This window comes from Rhea americana, unplaced genomic scaffold (assembly GCF_003343005.1).
Source record: "Rhea americana isolate MKP2758 unplaced genomic scaffold, rheAme1 scaffold_23, whole genome shotgun sequence".
Taxonomy (NCBI): domain Eukaryota; kingdom Metazoa; phylum Chordata; class Aves; order Rheiformes; family Rheidae; genus Rhea; species Rhea americana.
In genome coordinates this window covers 5,399,689-5,420,938 of record NW_028186346.1, presented here as the reverse complement: position 1 = coordinate 5,420,938, position 21,250 = coordinate 5,399,689, and the positions used below count along the sequence as shown (strand labels likewise).

General features: G+C 36.4%; 1 protein-coding gene across 8 annotated transcripts in view; it reads left to right on the top strand.

Moving 5' to 3' along the window:
* DOCK9 (dedicator of cytokinesis 9) overlaps positions 1-21,250 on the top strand; it is a 143,587-nt gene that overhangs the window by 104,239 nt on the left and 18,098 nt on the right. For 6 of the 8 annotated variants that reach the window (XM_085305985.1, XM_085305983.1, XM_085305984.1 and 3 more), the window contains 9 exons: positions 1,403-1,450; positions 3,233-3,369; positions 7,342-7,457; positions 9,514-9,651; positions 9,967-10,149; positions 10,778-10,891; positions 11,030-11,245; positions 12,964-13,021; positions 14,312-14,418. In XM_085305985.1, the coding sequence (XP_085162111.1) occupies positions 1,403-1,450; positions 3,233-3,369; positions 7,342-7,457; positions 9,514-9,651; positions 9,967-10,149; positions 10,778-10,891; positions 11,030-11,245; positions 12,964-13,021; positions 14,312-14,418 (1,117 nt within the window). Of the gene's footprint in view, positions 1-1,402; positions 1,451-3,232; positions 3,370-3,864; positions 3,909-7,341; positions 7,458-9,513; positions 9,652-9,966; positions 10,150-10,777; positions 10,892-11,029; positions 11,246-12,963; positions 13,022-14,311; positions 14,419-21,250 lie in introns of all 8 variants that reach the window. The other 2 variants (XM_085305987.1, XM_085305986.1) reach the window with 2 other exon arrangements.

Below are 21,250 nucleotides of genomic sequence, written 5' to 3'. Positions count from 1 at the left end.
AAGAGCTTAAAGTCTAAAGAAAGACAAGGTGACATGAGAAAGGAGAATAAGGTTAACATGCAAACAGAATGACAAGTCTGAGGGAGGCAAATGCTGTTCTGATTCTGCAGTTTGGAGGTAGCTAGTCTACTTWGGGTCTGAGTACAAAATGGAGCTGGTTTGAAGAGGCTGCTTGTCATCTGCCTCCCTCATTCACACTGACATATGAAAGAGAAAGCCTGAAAACTATCTTTCAGTTTGGATTTACACTATAATGAATGAAGAATTCTTAGAATATTGTTACCTGAGAAACAAGAGAAACTGTATTAAGCCTTATGAATTATCTAGAGAATTATTTTCAGTGAGAAAAGGGTGATACTAAGTAATTAATACAGCTTCCATCCGCGATACTATTTTTTTCATTTGAAAGTGACTTCTAATTTATTTGTTAGTCAGCAGCTTTATATACTTAACAGTCTTGGAGAAAAGCAGAGGCACCTGAAAAGTTAGGTTATACTGAGAATATTCTGGATGGATCTGAAACTAGAAGTATTAGGATTGTTTAAAATATAACAACATATTGAACATGGATAAAACATATTGAAGTATGGATTTTTAATGAAAAAAYACTCTATCTTTTAGGATGTACCCTTGTCTTCTGATTACTGTAAAGCTAGTGTAAGCAGTTTCCCTTTAAAAATAGGGTTTTTTTTAGAAAATATTTTCTCTTTAGAAAAGGGAAACAATTGTTACTGTCTTGGTATCTAGAGTCCTGAAAAAAAATCTTTCTAGGCCAAGGAGAAAGAATCCAGCTTTATTGCTCTTATTTTAGCTCTTACACACGTTTTGCAACGTGTGTACATGTATAATGTCTGGTTAGCTCTCTGCTTCAGTTCTTTGCATGTTACTTGTACTGGATTGCAGTTCCTTTGGAAAATAACTATACCTCATTTCATATAATGAAATTTTGTCTGTGATAGTTGTGGCTAAACATTACTCTTCTATAAATATTAAATAAAAAAATCCATTCAAAAATGAAGCACTTGAGCTCTGTGTTTACAGCTTCCTAGGGTGTTCTGTTCTTTCCCTTTTTGGCTCTTCTAACTTGTCATTATTAGGCTCACACTAGCTGTTTTGATTCAGAGTATTGAGATGGGTGTGATCTGGAGGCACCCCTGTTTGTCTTTTGATATTAATCCTATTTGAACAAAAGTAAGAACCATAAATGACTGATTTCAGAAGGAGCCATGTCTAGCTTTTCTTGGCTTGGGGAGTGGAAAGGAATTTTAAGGATCGGAGAAAATAAGAAGTTTTATAAGTATATAAAGTCAATTAAAAATAATAGTTGAATGATTCCAGCATACATAAATTTTACAAGCTGTTTTAAGTGTTGCTTCTCTGACTTATTATGTGTTTTCTACAGAGTGTGCTTACACCAGTTCCAGTACATGGGAAAACGATATATAGCCAGGTACTGTGTGGAATTTAAATTTAGCAGTCTTGTCCACTAAGGATAGTAGTGTGTACAATATGCCTTGAATCTCTTTGACAAGTATATTGTGTGACAATAGAAAAATAACTGTAAAATAAACAATTTGAAGTACACAACTGCTTACTGCATTATCAAATCTGTGTCCTAACTGAAAATTTGATATCTATTTAAGAATGATGGGAGCAAGTGTGTTTTAAAGTAATTTATTATAAAGCTTTATAAGTGCAGCATTTAACAGATGGATTTTACAGCAGCTTTTGTTCATTAAAATGAAGTCTTTTGGGAAGAATTAATCCTGTAATTTAAATATACTCTATATTCACTTGTGATTTAACAATGACGGTTGAAATGTTTTAGAAATTTTATATATAACTATTTTACTGAAAGATGAATAGCGAACATTCCAAAGCTGCTATTTTTTACCCCAAAGACTGAAGATGCCTGTATGCTCCCATTGAAAGCTCCTAGGAGAAAATCTGTGGGTGTCAGAAACTTTTACTGAATTATTTGAATATTTTTGTATATTTTTTATGCAAAGTAGTTTTATAATAGAGTAAAAGATAGTAAACTGTTTATGCYTCATATTGTGCTTAACATGGTGATGATGTTGTAATTAAACTTGTGAGTTTTAAATACTAGCCCTTTTGAACTCAGTAAAAAAGTTGTTGCTGACTTTGGATGGTAACGAATTTTGACTAAGATGTTAGAATTTTAATTTAGATTTAATAGCATGTAAATATCTTTTTACAAACAAAAAGCTTTGGACTACCTTCCTGGAGATTTTTCAGGAGGAATGTAGACCTGAAAGTCTATGGCCAAAATGAATCCAATTTTTTAAAGGTTTTGACTGTAACTCTTCTGCTTCAATGAACTTCAAACTCTGGATTTACAGGATTCTGCAATTTTTAGGGTTTTTAGAAATGCATTAGRCTAATTTGACTAGTTTTCAGAAAAAAACGCACTTCCTTTTTGTTGACTGATCACTTAATCTGTGTTGCATGTTATGCTCAAGTAATTAAGCTAAAGAAATCRTCTTGTGTGCTGCAGAGGTGTTACTCTCCCAGTAAAAGTAGTTTTCTAGTCTTTCACATTGTCATTACACCAAAGTATGACACAATCAATGCACTCACTTTTAAAATGCACAAGTAACAGAGTAAAAGGGAACAGGGAATTGTGTAATTCAAGCACTGGTTTTTATTTTTCATCAGCTCTGGTGGTGGTACACAGTAGGAAGTTAGCCTGTACTGATTGCTAACACAGATCACTTTTCTGTTTTCTTCACTTGATTGCTGCAAGTTTAACAAAGTATATGGCTCTTCTCCCTTCCTGCTTGGGTAAGATGTACATGATAATACCTCAGTTAATTCATGCTCTCCTGTTGCATGTAATCTTTCTAATTTTAGCCTTGTGTGTCCTAACTTTTTTCTAAACTTTGTACAGTCAAAATAAAGGATTTTGGTTTTGGATTCTGAATATTTTCAGAATATTCATGTTCTCAAAAGCTCTGAAGTAAATTGATTTCAAGAGCAACTGCTTGTGTGCTTTTGCTTTCATGCCTTGAGGTTTTTTAAGAAAGAGTTTGCTGTGATGCTTTTTTTTTTAAGCTACCTATTTTTGTTTTGTAAGTAAAACAGTAAATAGGTTGCATTACAATTCTTTCTGTAAAACTTCTTGTGCTGTAATTGCTTAACTAACATTCCTGTCCTGCTGCAGTTTGACATGTCTAACTTTTGCTTCTATCCCATTTCACCCATCTTGCAGGAACCAGGAGGGGTTGGGATCCATAGTTCATGATCGAAAATCTCAGACATTGCCTGTTTCCCGTAACAGAACAGGAATGATGCATGCCAGATTACAGCAGCTGAGCAGCCTGGATAACTCTCTCACTTTTAACCACAGTAAGTTTCATGACAACGTAACATTCATCATCCTCGACTAGTACCACAACACCAGAGACAGGACACAGCCACACCAGTGCATTTCAATGAGTTTTATTGTTCTAGGTCAAACAAGTAGCTGGAATCAGTCCCACGATCTGTTCCCTGCTTTGCAACAGAACAGTCAGCACTGGCTGATGCCATAACATGGAGCATGGTTAACTACAGCATATTTTGTAATTATATTTTAGTCATTTTTTTAAAAAATTACATGCACTTGAACTTTGTGCTGTGCATGGTTACAGGATGTATGTATTTTTGTGCATTGGCTTAACTAGATTTCTTTTTTTTCCCACTTTATCTAGCAATTAAAATATGCACTTTGACCATATCTCCATGTTTTGACATCTCCTAGAATTATGTTCCTAGAATATCTATGAAGAGTGTGATGCCCGTGATCTAGTTTGTCTGGAAGTGAAAAAACATCCAATAATGACGTGATTTTTCTGTTTTCAGTGTGAGAAAGATATCAAGTGTTCTTGGAATTTCTGTAGACAATGGTAAGATTTAATCAGGTTGAAGTCAGCTTGTGTAAGACTCTGTATTAAAAACTAAATCTGCTTGTCCTATCTTATTATATATGCTCCTCTTAAATTGCAAGTTATGCTGTGTATAAATTATTTTGAAGCATCATTTTTAAAGTTTCAGTTTCAAAACACAATGAAAATGATTGACTAGTCCAGTAAAATACAGCACTGACTGAAAAGAATTGTGTGTAGTAAAGTAATTATGTGAGTTAACTGTATGTTCCCTATACTCATTCTTTTGTTTCCCAAAGCATACTTTACTGTCTATTACAGGTACTTAAAGCGTTTTAACTCATTGTCTGCAATGTAAAACAACAGATGCCCTAGTAGCATAAGACTTACAATGTAACTAGTAGAAAAAAGAAAAACATTTTTCTATGTTAWAAGCTCATTCTCTCACCTTCTTTAATTAAAAAATGTAAATTTTTGAATTCACAATATGAGAAAACTGTATAGCAGTCATGTAAGCGGCATTGCTATTGCTGTATCATACTAATTTCTACATATTTTTAATACAGAAAAGAAAGACCTTTTACACTATATGACTATATTTCTAGTATTGTGCAATACTTGTAGTAGGTAAAGATTGATTTTAAAAAAATTCTCAGAAAAATAAAATGGCTCTTTCTGGTCTCTGTATGCAAAGAGATTTCATATTTCCATAGCTTAGCAAGGTTCACTGAATTTCGAAACTGTGAGCTAAAGGATTTTAATAAACTCGTGTCTATGTTGAAAAGATACTGTCAGCTGTTTTCCATCTAGACTAAAAGAGATTGTCAAGGAAGGTATCTCAGATAACTTTGAATAAAGTGATAATAGCTTTTTAATGCTGGATGAGTTGTTGAATGAGTATAAGAATATTACTCCTTGTATTAGCTGTGGTTTTATAATGTGAAAATTTGTTGCTATAAAAGCCATGTGAAATGTGAAATTAGGTTTTATATATTTGATTCTTTTTCTTGCCTAACATTCAGTTTTGCATGGCAGTCAGTCTGTATCATGCATCTAAGATAGTGTTAAGAACCCTAATAAATCTTTTGGATATCCTGTATAGGATACATACAGTAAGGATGTACCTGATGGAGGTAGTTGCTCTACTACTTCTTAAAATCATGATCCTTTGGCAAGACAATTGTCTATAAATGTAAATTATAACCTTAATATCTCCAGTACAGTGTGAGAGAAATTAGGCCCCTGTAAAATGTTTCAAATTTTTGAAGCATATCAATATGAGCAAGCAGGAAAGTAGATTTGTATGTATATCGTTGGGGATGGAGAAGGGGAGGAAGCTCAGCTGAACACACAGCAACGCACAAACACACTGAAATATGAGAGACATACCCTGGCCTGCAATAGTGGTATACAAGCATTGTCTACCTCACAGTCATTAGAGATGATCACATTTTCACAATTTTTAGGTATTTTTAAATCCGGTTATTCTGCGTTAGTGTGAATGTATAGATTCATTCCAAAACACATGCATATCCAGGCAGATGCAAATATTAGATGTGGTAATTGTAGTTCCGTAATTACCTGTAAATTACGTATGAGAAGTAGATACTGAGTGTGTTATTACTGTATTCTTCATGTAAAGTTGTCTTTTCTAAAACTATAGCAGCTTGAAACAACTTCAATTTTTAGCATATATATGAAAAATCACTGCTAAATCAGTCTTTTAACTGAGCCCAGTTGAGTTTCCCTTTTAGTTTACATCCTGCCCAAATGTTCTGTCTATCTCTAATAATAATGCAAAGTAGACAGAGTGGCTGGTTTGATTGGTTGGTTTTAATTATCTATGGAAAGAATACAGTTGTAACTGTTTGGAATCTTCTCCAATGGCTACAGCTTTTATTTGTGATTTATAGTAATCCTGACACAGTYCTTCAGATCTGAAAGTCCTTTTTTATTTTCTGGAAGAACAAGCAAATTATTTTTTAAAGAATTTTCCCCCTAACCTCGATTCATTTTTTCAAAATGGTAAACGTGTCTTGATATTATCAATAGTGCCAAAACCACAGGCTAACATAAGAATTTCTGGTCACCTAAAGGTGACTRCTTTGAAAAAGGGTTGTTCTTCAAATATGTTTAAGGAAGAGAACACTTTTACTTAGAGAAAAAGTGTTTGAAAAATATTGGCAAATGGCTGCTGTGCTAAAACTTGTTTCCAAATGCAGCCTGTTCCTTTCTGTCCTTACAAAAATGAAGAAAGTAACTGGATTGCAGCYGTAAAAAAACAAGAATGAGGGAGGAGGGAGAGGTGGAGGCAGATAGAATGTAAATGATGATAAGAAAGAAGTGTCTTCTTCCTAACAAAAAGCATCTGTCAGTCCACAGAAACTAGTGGTTATTCTGGCTCCTTTCCACTGTTTGGGAGAGCTATAAGGCAGGTTTTTTTCGCTACATTATAACTTCTTTATTTGCTTTGATTTKGGGCTTCATATTTTAGTTCTTAAAAACAGAGACAGATTCCAAAAATGACTCTTCTTTTTAAGCTACATATTGCACTAGGTCTGCTTAGTTTGGATCAAAGAGGAAAAAAAAATCTGAGCAAGCATGCATGTGTAGCTCAGATTGGGAAGCAGAGACTGTGCAGAAAATAGCCAGGTGTCAATATAAAAAGAATGTCCTTTCTTCTTTTCTTAGCCTCAAAAGTTTATGCTATGCTTTTCAGTGCTTTAGCAATGCTAAGTTGACTCTAAGTCTCATGTGTCACTGTGATCTGGACCAAATTTGTGTAAAGCAACCAGGACACATTTGACAATCTGATTCTGAAAGTTCAGTGTTAGCGAACATAACCAATGTATCACACTTCAGCATTGGTTATGATACGGGTTTTTTAGATTGATTAAGTACAATATGGAACTAAAAGCAATCAAATATTTTGATCAAATCTGGAGCTACCTCACAATATTGCTACATACCAGAATTAATTATTTGGGTCTTCAGCTGCATTCTCATAAGTATATTATCGTAGTCTTTCAATTCTTAGTGTGTTTTATTTTTATAATGATTAATTTTGAGATCATTATAACATCTCTAAATTACCAGTCCATATTTTCATCTGTAACTCCATCCTATCCTTTTAGGGTAGCTATATAGATATATACACATATTTTAAATAGCGGGCACTTTAGATTTTAATTGCTGTTTAGTGCTTCTGTTGTTAACATTTTTTTTGTACTTGCTATAATTTATAATCTTAAGTAAATTTGCTAGAATAATTGTATATGCACACATATTTGAAAAGTGTTTAAAATCATATGAAATATTATTTTATATTTAATATAAACTTTTGTCAAACTTTTCCCTTTTTGTTAAACTTTCCCTAGCACAGCAAGCCTTTTGCAAATAAGAACTGTTCAAGTGAGTATAWCAAGCACTTACACTTTGTTTGAAATTTCTATAGGCTATGGCCACTCAGATGCAGATGTTCTTCACCAGTCTTTACTTGAAGCAAATATTGCCACTGAAGTTTGCCTTACAATTCTGGATACTTTATCATTATTCACAATGGCTTTTAAGGTTTGTCCTTGRCTTAATGCTGACATGTCCTGTAATTATCTTTCAGAAAAATTACTTCAAAAAAAACATTTTTAAATTTATAGTTTATATTGTATAGTAGTAACGCATTGCATTTTTAGCATTTCTAGTATTTGATTTCACTTTTAACACAAATATTTCATGGTTGTGTCATTTAGTAGCTGATAACCTGTCAAAGCAAAATGCTTTGTCTTTAGTTAAATATTGCACACAGACGTACCTCTTTCATGGAAAAATGTAAGATTATTGCCTAAAAAAAGGTTCTACATCTGAGTCATGCAAGTATTACACTTAAATCAATAGTAAATCCACTTGTTTTAAATAGTGCAGGTTCAAAATTTACATGCCTGAAAAGTTAACAGTAAAGCTGAATATAATATGAAAGAGACTGCTTWTTGATCAACAGTAATCTGTTGGAAACGCTTTACTCATCCTTGCTTTTTCTAAAAACATATCCAGAAACCTCAGTGTCTACTTGATATTAGTGGTATAACTATCTTTTAAAGGCCCTTTGGTGTGATAGATGTATTATAATATGACAGGGCTATAAGTTATGTTTCGATGCTATCAGGTTTTTATATTGGCATTGGGCAGGTACTCTTTAAGTAAGACAGCAGTAATCTCTCTGTGTGTTGCTTTTCTGTAACTTTAGTTTTTCCTCTGTGCGAGCCACCTTTTTAGTTGTATCAGTGTCCAGTAGATCATTTGCATACCTTTCCTGTTTGTTTTTTCAGCATTCTTAAGTATTGTTGGTGAAACTATTAAAAGCAGGAATGATAGGTTTAGCTTGTGTTTCCCATAATGATATCAGTGGACCTCTTTGAATCCAGGTCCTTGTTTGAAGATCAGAATTTAATTCTTAACTTTTTTGTAACTACATTAAAGATAACTTATTTTTTTCTTCCTTTTATTAGTAGCTTAATTAGATAGTGCTTAGGGCCAGTTCTCTCCGTAGGCTTCGTAATGGAATCAAAAATGAAGGTACTTAGCAAATTTTAAAAAGTAGGAACAGTGAACACTACTCTTTTAAGTAACAGCTGCCTATCACACTTGGAATGACAGTCCATCAAGGTTATCTAACTGTAGCATGTTCAGAAAGGAGGTAGTATACCAGAATAGTGTGCAAGATCCAGCCGAGACAGACAGATGATCAGGAGCATATATTCAATTGCACTAAAACACATGTAAGACCTATCTGCTTCCTTTGGACGTAATCAGCATATTACATGGCAGGCCAGTATTCAGTGCAGCTTTTAATGTAGGACCTCCTTTTTAACATTTTTAATATTGAGGGTACCTGAAATGCTGAGGACTATGCTGAAACTCTGTTGCCTGCATCCTCATAGGTAGAAAAGGAGACATCTGTGGTTAGACATCTTTTCCATGTTTGAGAGAACATGAAGTGTGCTACAAGAGTCCAGGTCTATTTTAGGCCCAAAGTACCTAATTTAACAATTTTTAAAAGATTCTTTGAGCTAATATTTCCTTAAAATTTACCTGAGATAGTACCTTAGGTTCTTGATATAGATAAAACTCTGAGAAGCAGCAAATATTTTCATCCTTAACAGCCTTTTYGGTTTCAATTTTAGGACAGTAAAGGAAGGTGATGAGCGGGTGGGATTGAGTTTTGGTAGGGAGGGAGGTTTAGAGCATTGTAAGAGGTACTACTGTGAGAAAATTCCACTACCTGAGCTGCTAAAGCTGGTATAACCAATGTGTGTTAATAATTCAAGCATGCCTCTCAAGGAACTGCTAGTAGTTACTGATTTAATTAACAGCTGTTAAAAAACTGTTATCATTGTTTTATAAGTCTACATAGAATCCAACACTTTCCGTATAGAGCAAAGTTAATAAAATATTAGATCTAATTAAAGTTAAAATTTGCTTGCATTATTTAACATTGTGATATTATGTAGATTATTTTAAATTTCCTGCTTGTTTGAAGCAAAAGCATTTTGGATGATCTGTGTATATACTTTTAGAGTATTATAAACATACTGCAGAGCAAAACTTATAAATTCTCACTGTCAATTTAAAGAATCAACTACTGGCTGATCATGGGCATAATCCACTGATGAAAAAAGTATTTGATGTATACCTCTGCTTCCTTCAAAAGAACCAGTCAGAAGCAGCATTGAAAAATGTCTTCGTAGCTTTAAGGGCACTTATTTTTAAGGTAAGAAGTTTTATAATAGTTAATCTTCAGTTATTTGTCTATTTTTTTAATTAACAATATAGTCCATAAACATTTAAAAACTAAAACCCCAAACTGAATTTGATGAATAAGGACTGTGAGGTTCCCAAAACAACATGAGTAATCATTCTTTGAATTGCTATAAAAATTATTTTGTGTTGTGAACTACTATAATTGATTTTTTTAAAATCATTGTTTGGAAATATTAATATATTTGTATTTTTCTTGACACATTTATTTTATCAAGAACTGAAGTTAGCTTTAATGGATAACTTTTCTCTTCTGCTTTTTCTTCAGTTTCCTTCTACATTTTATGAAGGTAGAGCTGATATGTGTTCTGCATTATGCTATGAAATTCTTAAGTATTGTAACTCCAAACTGAGCTCAATTCGTACTGAAGCTTCACAGTTGCTTTACTTCTTAATGAGAAATAATTTTGATTACACAGGGAAGAAGTCTTTTGTTAGGACGCATCTGCAAGTTAGTATACTTTATTTTCTTTTCTTTCATGTTTTCAAATGTTGGGTTGCCTATGCTTGTAGATGTGCAGTTGCATACAACTGCGCAAAGTCCTGTCAAATAGAGCCATAAGAAAGATGATTTTGGATTCAAGCAAGGGCAGTACTATTCAAGGTTAAGAACAGAAAGAAGTATGTTCACTATGTGAAAWTGGAAACAGTTCAATGACTCTGTGTTTCCTAGGAAATACAACTTTGTATTTGTGAGCAGCAGGTTTTCTGTTTTGTAGATAYTACTTTTGAAATAGCATACCTTGTTATATCGGAGGAGGAATAGCAAGCACTTAAAGCACCTCCAACAAAACAAAAATACATAGGAAAGTTGTGTGTGTTACTTTTACAGCTCTGACTAGTTCATCTAAGCAGTTGTTTTTTAGACCGGAGGATACCAGTAATAATTCACACAAACTGGTTTCTCATAAAATTGGCTATGTTGTTATACAAGTAATTTTTGGGAAAAAAAATCTGTCAAATACAATTTCACTTAAAGAAATAGTCTTTCAATTGAAAAGAACAAAACCTTTGTAATTGCTTACATTTCTAAGTTATTTCATGAAATGTATACTAACAACATGTTTGTTTCTGTCAAGGTTATTATTTCAGTAAGCCAGTTAATTGCTGATGTTGTTGGAATTGGAGGAACTAGATTTCAGCAATCCCTTTCCATCATCAATAATTGTGCCAATAGCGACAGAATTATCAAGGTCTGTTTTGATTCTTCTTCTCATATTGTGGAAAGACTGCTTGAAAACTGTTTCTTAGTGTCTTTTGAAATTGTTTCAACTTTTTATTTTGCAAAGAGTAGAAAAAGAAAATAGTTACTTAACTTTTCCTTGTTTTAGCATACTACATTCCCTTCAGATGTTAAGGATTTAACGAAACGTATTCGTACCGTACTGATGGCTACAGCTCAGATGAAGGAGCATGAGAATGATCCAGAAATGCTTGTGGACCTCCAGTATAGTTTAGCAAAGTCTTATGCTAGTACACCTGAACTAAGGAAGACATGGTTAGACAGCATGGCAAGGATTCATGTTAAAAACGGGGATCTTTCAGAAGTAAGTAAATAAAATTGAACTATATTAGCTTCCTGATAAGCTTAACTTTCTTGAAATTTAAAATACTGTGTGTAGTTGTTAGTGTGTAATACAATAAGGGTTTTTTTATTATTAAATTTTCACTTGTTAGTAGGTTAACTTCAATGGCAAGGTTTTTAGTCTCCTGAATACATCTGTAAGTCATTCCCGATCATTTATGTAAGGCATATGTTTAACTACTATAGCTGATATGCAACTGCCCCAGGAATCCTCAATATAAACAGTGGTAAAGGCAGAGTTACAAGTATCTTTTAGTTATCAATTGCTAAAACACTTTAAAAGCCACTCCTTATGTTTCCCTCCAGGTAGCTTTACATGATTTGTTCAAATGATTCTAATTCATGCAGCTTACCAGTAAAAAAAACTCTCAATGTACTTAGCTATTTTATTGTTCAGTATAATTTTATCTGACTTTACCATGCTGTTAAAATATTTATTTCTAGGAAAGGGCAGTAGCAGGAGAGGGGATTTTTGTCTTGATCAAGCTTAAGTATTTTTATCAGCATACAGAATGAATTTAGGCTCTTTCTGGAAGTTTGTTTCATCTGAGAACAAATCTTGTTGCATCACATCACTCAATGTCATAAAAGTATTTGTTACTCTTAGCATCATGTGAGTGAATATCTACAAGAGATACTATCTGCTACGTTACTTATTCATGTGTTAATACTATAATTCTTTTATCTATATGGTAGCAATGCAAAGAGAGTAGGCAATATTTCATCTGTGACTAGCTTGTATTTTGAAAGAAGCATCTCAATTTTTTGCTGGATGCCATATTTACTCTTCAGAAATTCTTTTTGTAGTTTTTCAAGTCTATTTTTAATTTGTGATTAAATAAAATAGAACCTTAAACTATATGGCTAGATAAGGACCTCTGTAGATCACTTATTCCAACCCCATACAAAGTATGAATTAGAGACAATTCTGAATAGATACGTAAGGTTTTACCTTCAACTCCAGGATCTGTAATTCTACAGCCTATATGTAAACTATTCCATTGCAAATCAATTACAGTTAGAAAAATCATTTGCTATTCAGCACAGATCATTTTTACTTAAAGAGTAATATTGCATCTTTTTTTGTCCTTTCCGTGGAGAAAAGTGATCATTGTCTACTTCTCAGAAACATTTCAAATGCTTGAAGATTACTCTGCCTTTCTTTTTGTCTTCTGTTTTCCAGACTGCACCAACCAAATACCTTCAAATTCCGTATATAGGTTAAATCTCTGCTTTTGCTGCTCTCAAATGGTGTCTCTCCAGTTTTTCTACTTTTTTCTTGGTCTGGGGCAGTAAACAGACCAAGCAAGTTAGCAAAAGCACCATCAATATTGAGCAGAACTATTATCTCTCTACCTTATGTAATATATCCCAGAGATTTGCTGGGTTTACCTACAGGATGGCATTATTAACTTGTAATCCATGGTCATTCTCAGATAGTGTACTGCTATCCTTGCTGCTCAGTGCTCCAGTGGGAAAAAATGCTCTTGCACAGTTACGGTTTTGCATAAATATAATGGAGAATCGTTAACCAGTTATAGGACATCTTCTGCAAGGCAGCAAAGAAGAAAACAGAAGAAATTATCTCAGAACTAAGGCTCTTCTTATATACTTAAGTTGTTTTTAGTAGTTCCACTAAAGAACAGTAATTTCTGACATTTGTTACAATTTCTGTTTTAGGCAGCAATGTGTTATGTCCATGTAGCAGCACTGGTTGCAGAATATCTCACACGAAAAGGTATGATTCTGAAATCTTACTTCCATATTTGTACCTTTGATTATAGTTTAAGAATATCATTAGTTTGCCTGAGGAATATGTAGGCAGAAGTGCTCAAGAAAAGCATTCTGACTTAACTGGAATGTATATCCACGTATTTAACAGCATACTTGCATACTTACATGGAAGCATTTCAGATGAAAGTGAAGCAAGATTTCTTGGAAAGTAAAAATTTGCRCTTTGCAACACAGTCGATAATAGCTGAAGCCAGACCCCTTCTTACTAGCCTCATCAGTAAGTGTTCTTGCTCACTAGATAATCCCTCACTGAAGTAGGGAAATCTGTCATTGCCTGAGAAGTTGAAATAAATTCATAAAAATCTTCAGCTGTTGAGTCAGTTATACTAATGCTCAGAATGCTTTGCTTTTCTTGATGTTCTGTGCCAGCAGCTGTCATCAAAAAAAAGATTTGTGATGAGCCTTGGTATCGTTTAAGATTGAGTCACAGTGAAGCTTCTGAAATTATTGGAGCAGGTTGGAGGGGGATGGGAAAGATAGTTTACATGTTAAACATGTGCCCTGCAAGAGGCACAAAAAGAACAGGAAAGCTCTCCTGTAGACCTGCGCCTTTGCTTTATTTTCAACTGTCATACAAAGGCAAAGCTAGTGTGTTCTGGACGTAAATGTTTCAGAGTAACTCTGCCTACAAAACATGAACTCAGCATCATAATCAATCTTAACAGATTTTTGGACATTTCTTCTAGAGATCTGTTTTTTCCTTAATAAAAGCCATGTAACCTTCTCTTTTCTCATATACCTGACTGGGAACTTTAAGACTTTTGATGATGTAGATAAAGACAGGGTGGAAAACTGAGCTGCAGTCTAAGTTATTAATATCTTTTTCCACACCCAGTAACAAGTAACTAGTAACTACATAATCTGTGATTTCTTTGTGTGACCTGCTTTTTTTTTCCCCCCTGCTGTTGTATGGAAGTTATTTCCTCTCTGTAACATGGAGGGTCGAACTTCTGCCTGTGGTATTTCCAGGGACAAAACAAAACTATCCAGAGAGAGTCCAGATATTAGAATTTGGGGGCTTTTTAAAATCTATTTATACTTCAATAATAATGTGAATTCTAGGATTTTAATCACATAGAGGGAGTCTGGAATTTTTTTTATTGACTTTGTGTAAGTATATTTAAATATGTCTTCTGCCGCATCTGGCGTCACAGAATGGTCTGATGTTTTTCTGGTGGACAAATTATTTTGCTGATATTAGATAAATATGTATATTTCTCTTTTGCAAACATAGGAATGTTTAGGCAAGGTTGTACTGCTTTCAGAGTAATCACACCTAATATAGATGAAGAGGCTTCAATGATGGAGGATGTTGGAATGCAAGATGTTCATTTCAATGAAGTAAGTAAATGTAAGAATGTTAGAATGAATGCACATTAAAAAAGTCTATTTTTCCAAGTTTTCTGTTTTACTCTTGAGGCTGACTAACACGACACATAATATCAGTCTTTGTTTAGCCACTATTATCTCTAATACAGAAATAAAAAATATCTGAGAACTGTTTTTCTGTTATGATTTACTCTGTGTATGGTGAAGGTGTATGGCGGTTTGACTGTGCAAACTGACTCAATATTACCAGATTTAGTAGGAATACATGAACGATTTAGTGGTGTAAGTCTGGATCTAGAGCTAGGGTTTCCTATGTTTTGCTCTCAAGCTCTTGTACTGCTTTGCTGTATAGTTTTAAGAMAAATTCTTGACCTACCTTTTTGTGAGAAGACAGGAGGGGTCAGAATTACTTTAAATGAAAAATGTACTGCTTTTCATTTCCAAAAATGCCTAGTAACAGATTGTTTTATTGATTTAATGTGCTATCTTCCTAAAAGTTCTCATTCTCCTGATACAGCTTGGAATCTAGCATATTTCTGAAAGCAAATCGCAAGTTGYTCTGAATGAGCCAAGAGTTGGGTTTTTTCTGATTACTGTTGGTGGAAATGTTTTTTAGAAGCTCTCTTGAGTTTATACCTGTACTGCTCAAAATGTTTGTCAGAGCTAAATTCTTACGTATTTTTTTTAATTAGAATGTCTTTATTCTTTTTATGACAATATGTGTATCTACTCCCTGCAAAAAGAACATACTGCTTTTTCTGAGTCACTGAACCCTGCCCAAATTTATTTCCATTTCTCAGTATTTCCATGGAACGGAAGTAAGCCAAGAATGAGACTATAAGCCTGTGAAGTTTGCAAAGGAACTAAACTTTGCCAAATTTCATTTTTTCCTGCATGCAACCCATTTAAACTTCAGCATATTTAAGATTAACTGGTTAAATATTGAAAAAAGTTACTGTTTTTCAAATAAGTTGTTATAATTCATCCCAGGAATAATAATAATAGGAAAAAACTGTTTRTTTTTTTAATAGACTAAAAATGATGGATACATTAAGATGACTAGTATCTTATAGATGTACTTTAAAACACATATTGTATTTGCTTCATGAATAGGAATATACTCAAAAGTAGAGAGTTTCCTCAATATGTGCTTATGGAAGAGAAACTATATTGGTCTCATAAAAAAAATTCCTGCATCCGAAATGGATCAAGGGAGTAGAGAAGCAGGAAAGTAGAAACATATCCTTCAGGCTGTACTTCACTACCACTGAGCAAAATGATGCTCTGATGAGAGTTCTTCCTGTGCATGTTAACATGAGAATCATGTAGAAATTCTTTCTTAGAACTTGGGATTTTCCTGGATGTTAATCACTTCAGAGTTGAATCCCTCAAATAATAATTACAAGTATTTTAGAGAGGTGGGTTCACTCCATATGTCTGAGAGGATACAACCTTATTTATTCATATAACGTCTTTCTARTTTAAGTGAAGTCTACCTCTAAGTCAATACTCTTTGTAGTTTCTTATTTTAAAAAAGTACTTCTCAGGCCAGGGTTACAGTGACTCATTTCCTAAACTAGCCAACGCTTTCCTAAAAGCAAAGCTTTGTTATGGTTTTTGATGAAGTTATTGTGTGTGCATTTTGTTAAAACGATTGTTTACCCAAGCAGCCTATTCCACARTATAAGCCTAATTCTTCTTTCAGAAGTAAGAGCTTCTGTGTGCCAGAGATTACATGGCAAAAGACTGGAGCTAGTAATCCTTTCCGTATTAGTTTTTATTCTAAGTGGTCTATTTGTGAGCAATCTGAACAGTAGCCAACAGACATGTATGAAGTGCCAGATTACACCAAAAAAAACCCCAAAATGCGCACGCACGCCACAGACGCACACACACACACAGACACACGCAGAGACACACACACAMAAAAAAAGCTTAGAAACAAGTTAATTCAKTTTTTTTTTCCAAATATAACTCTGCCAAAATACATTTCCATCACAGATACTAAGTCAATATCTACCTTCTTACTTGTTTCTTCCCATCTCTTGTTAGCTATGACTTTTTATGAGAGGAGTTATCCTAATGAGCAAATCTATAACTGAAAGTTCTACTTCACAGCACTTCCTACCAAAAAGGAGCTTGTTTTCTAAACCTTCAACCTTCCCACAGGAAAACAAATTTAGATTCTCAGATGCCAGAAAATCATCCCATCTTCTATATCTATGTTCTAGCTATACAATAAAAACTATCGTCCAAGGCAAAACAGGAAAGGTGATTTTTATTCCTGTAAAAAAGAATCCATAAAATTCAAAATGTTTGTTTCTTCATTTTGTATGTATGAATGCGATAGTCAAATAAATTTGCAGTAAAATATTGCTCCAGGGGAGACATTTCCACAGCCAGAAAACATGTGTGTGTGGGATGTCATACAGACAGGGTAGACAACAAAACACAAGTTGGGTTGGGGGGCCTCCAACGGGTGCATGCAGCCRGGGATGTGCGTTTGGGACATGGCGGTGGGCGACCCCCGTACACCCTTCCTGGGAAACCTGCAGGCATGACCACCTCTCTGAAATGCCTGTACACCAATGCACGCAGCATGGGGAACAAACAGGAGGAGCTGGAGATCTGTGTGCGATCGCAGGGCCGTGATCTCATTGCAGTCACGGAGACATGGTGRGATAGCTCTCATGACTGGATGCTGCCATGGATGCCTATGTGCTTTTTAGGAGAGACAGGCCAGGAAGGCGAGGTGGTGGARTTGCTCCTTATGTGAGAGAGCAACTGGAATGCATCAGGCTCTGCCTAGGGGTGGAGGAGGAGGAGGCAGTTGAGAGCTTATGGGTAAAGATGAAAGGGCAGGCCAACACGGGGGACACTGTTGTGGGTGTCTACCACAGGCCGCCTGACCAGGAAGAGGAAGTTGATGAGGCCTTCTATAGACAGCTGGAGGTAGCCTCAYGATCACAGGCCCTGGTTCTCCTGGGGGACTTCAACCACCCTGACATCTGCTGGAGGGACTACACAGCAAGGCACAAACAGTCGAGGAGGCTCCTGCAKTGCATTGATGATAACTTCTTGTCACAAATGGTGGAGGAGCCACTGAGGAAGGGTGTCCTGCTGGACCTTGTCCTTACCAACAGAGAGGGACTGGTTGGAGATGTGAAGGTTGGGGGCAGCCTTGGCTGCAGTGACCACCTATGAGTAAGAAGTGCAGCAAAAGGGGCAGGAGACCTGCATGGGTGAGCAAGGAGCTCTTGGCCAAATTCAGACAGAAGAARAAAGTACACAGAATGTGGAAGAGGGGACAGGCTACTTGGGAGAATTACARGAATGCAGCCAGAGTATGTAGAGATGCGGCGAGGAAGACTAAGGCCCAGCTGGAATTGAGTCTGGCAAGGGATGTCAAGGACAATAGAAAGGGCTTCTTCAAATACATCAGCAGCAAGAGGAGGACTAGGGAAAATGTGGGCCCACTGCTGAATGGGGCAGGGGCCCTGGTGACAAGGGATASAGAGAAGGCAGAATTACTGAATGCCTTCTTTGCTTCAGTCTTCACTGCTAAGGGCAGCTCTTGTGATTCCTGCAGCCTGGACATGAGGGAGAAAGTCCGGAGAAGGGAAGACTTTCCTTTGGTTGAGGAGGATAGGATTAGAGACCTTCTGGGCAAGCTTGACATCCACAAATCCATGGGCCCRGATGGGATGCACCCATGGGTACTGAGGGAGCTGGCAGATGTTGTTGCCAAGCYGCTCTCCATCATCTTTGAAAGGTCCTGGAGAACTGGAGAGGTGCCTGAGGGCTGGAAGAAAGCCAGCCTTCAAGAAGGGCAAGAAGGAGGAGCCAGGCAAGTCTAGGCCAGTCAGCTTCACCTCCATCCCTGGRAAGGTGATGGGACAGCTCATTCTGGGTGTCATCTCCGGACATATGGAGGAAAAGAAGGTGATCGGGAGTAGCCAGCATGGATTCACCAAGGGGAAATCATGCTTAACCAATCTGATAGCCTTGTGTGATGGAATGAGTGGCTGGGTAGATGAGGGGAGAGCAGTGGACATTGTGTACCTTGATTTCAGCAAGACTTTTGACACTGTCTCCTGTGGCATCCTCCTAGAGAAGCTCAGGAAGTGTGGGTTAGACGAGTGGACATTGAGGTGGATTGAGAAGTGGCTGAAAGGCAGAGCTCAGAGGGTCGTCATCAGTGGTGTGGAGTCTAGTTGGAGGCCTGTGGCTAGTGGCATCCCCCAGGGCTCAGTACTGTATCCCATCCTGTTCAACCTTTTCATCAGTGACCTGGACGAAGGGACAGAGTGCCTCCTCAGCAAGTCTGCAGATGATAGCAAGCTGGGAGGAGTGGGTGACACACCAGAGGGCTGTGCTGCCATTGAGAGTGCCCTGGAGAGGCTGGAGAGCTGGGCGAGAGAGGAACCTCCTGAGGTTCAACAAGGGCAAGTGCAGAGTCCTGCACCTAGGGAGAAATAACCCTAGGCACCAGTACAGGGTGGGGGCTGACCTTCTGGAGAGCAGCTCTGCAGAGAAGGACCTGGGAGTGCTGGTGGATGACAAATTGACCATAAGCMAGCAATGTGCCCTTGTGGCCAAGAAGGCCAATGGTCTCCTGGGGTGCATTAGGAAGAATGTTGCCAGCAGGTGGAGGGAGGTGATCCTGCCCCTCTCCTCAGCCCTGGTGGGGCCTCATCTTGAGTACTGTGTCCAGTTGTGGGCTCCCCAGTACAAGAGAGACATGGAACTACTGGAAAGAGTGCAGCGTAGGGCTGCAAAGATGATCAGAGGGCTGGAGCATCTGCCCTATCAGGAATGGCTGTGAGAGCTGGGCSTCTTCARCCTGGGGAAGAGAAGACTGAGGGGGGATCTTATCAATGTGTACAAGTACCTGAAGGGAGGGTGTCAAGGGGACGGGGACAAACTCTTTTCAGTTTTCCCGTGTGACAGGACAAGAGGCAATGGGTAGAAATTGAAGCACAGAAGTTCCGCCTGACCGTGAGGGGGAATTTCTTCCCTGTGAGAGTGACGGAGCACTGGCACAGGTTGCCCAGAGAGGTTGTGGAGTCTCCTTCTCTGGAGATCTTCAAGGCCTGCCTGGATGCAACCATGTCTGTCATGTTCTAGTGACCCTGCTTGAGCAGGGGGGTTGGACTAGATGATCTCCAGAGGTCCCTTCCAACCTTACTGATCCTATGATTCTATGATCACTTTATACATTCTTAGATCTGTGACTGTATCTTGGTCAAGGATTTTTTTTTTTTCCGGTGATTTTATAGATTAAAAGAAATTGCAGTTAAATTTCATTCATGTGTCCAAATGTGTGTGTTATAACTAGAATCTGAAGTGAGATTTTCTGTTTCTTAATTTGCTTTTTCTCAGTCTGAACAGTTTCTCAGATTCAAAGGGAGTAAGTGGAGAATGAAATATATATATATATATATATATATGTAATATATTTTATATACATAAAATAAGAGTATGTGCATCTCCTTTAGTTCTTTCTGATAAGAAAAAGTTATTTTATATTTGATCATTACTAAGTTTCTTCAGTAAACAGAAAGTGCAGGCTATTTATTAAGCAGCAGGTCCCAATGCAAAGGGAGGCCGTACAGTCTTAAATTAGTGAGTGTCTTAATATGGGAGGGGAATAAGGATAATCTTTGTTCTCTCTAGAAGAGAGATCATGTAACAGTGTACTGCTTCATGGAAGCTGAGTGTCTTAGCACTGAAAGACCAAGGCTGCTTGAAGAGTTAAATAGTTGATGTGCGAGTTGTGGTGCCATCTGCCGGCAGCTGCCGTTAATGCCGCTGGTGGGTTTTGGTGGTTAGGATAGTGAGTAGGGTCAGACATTGCCCTTGCATGAAAATGCTACAGATGAGCAGCAAGGGTTTGTCTAGAGTGATGTCAGTCTTTTTCTTAAGCAATTCTTTTTGCTGATGACCAGTTTCTGATAGTTGTGTATGTTAATCAAATTTATTTAACAGCAGTTGTTCCAGTTTTGAGAATCTGATAACCAAATTACGTAGAATGATTTAAAGCATAYAAAGGTTGGTAAGTAAACTTGTGTTATAAAGCTGTTTTTAGACTTTCTTTGTGTGGTTTCACCCTCTTATCCCTGAGTCATAAATGAGTAAATATTTAACCAGGTTTTTCTTTCACAAGAATATCAGTAAATGATTGGCGTAGTAGGATTGTAAGTTACTTCTCAGATATATAAAGGTGAGTAAGGCTTAGTTCTGTCTATTAAAAATACCAAGCTTAAAAATCTTTGGACCTCTAAGAAATATTATCCTCTTCTTCCTTATCACCAAAAAAGCAGTCGGATCGTTTGCCTACATGTAATAAAAATGATGCAGTAAAAATACTATCCAGTCATCYTATTGTCATCTTAAAGTACTGAGATACTTGCAGTTGTGTAAAGCTAGTGAGTGAAAATATTCTTTGCCATAATACCTTGTGACAGACACTCCCTTGTACTTGATTAACTCGCTAGCAAGGATAAAATGATCTTTGGAAATGATTTTTTTTCCTCTAATTTTGTGCTATAAGCAGACAATTTGAGAATCTTTTTAGAAGAATGAATATGTATTTTAGAGAAGGCATTTATGTCATAGTACAATTGTTCTCCAGTGATATCTGCAGAATGAAAAGAGGCTGACTGGCATTGTATCAGTGCCAATACAGTGATCAATACATGGTGTAATTCAATATAATAAAGCACTTTAATAAAAACAGAAGTAGGTACCAACATACAAGATCCTTTAAGTATACTGATAGACTGGTATTCTTCAGATGTTGATACTCAGGCTAATATGTTCAACATCATCAGCAACTCTGGTC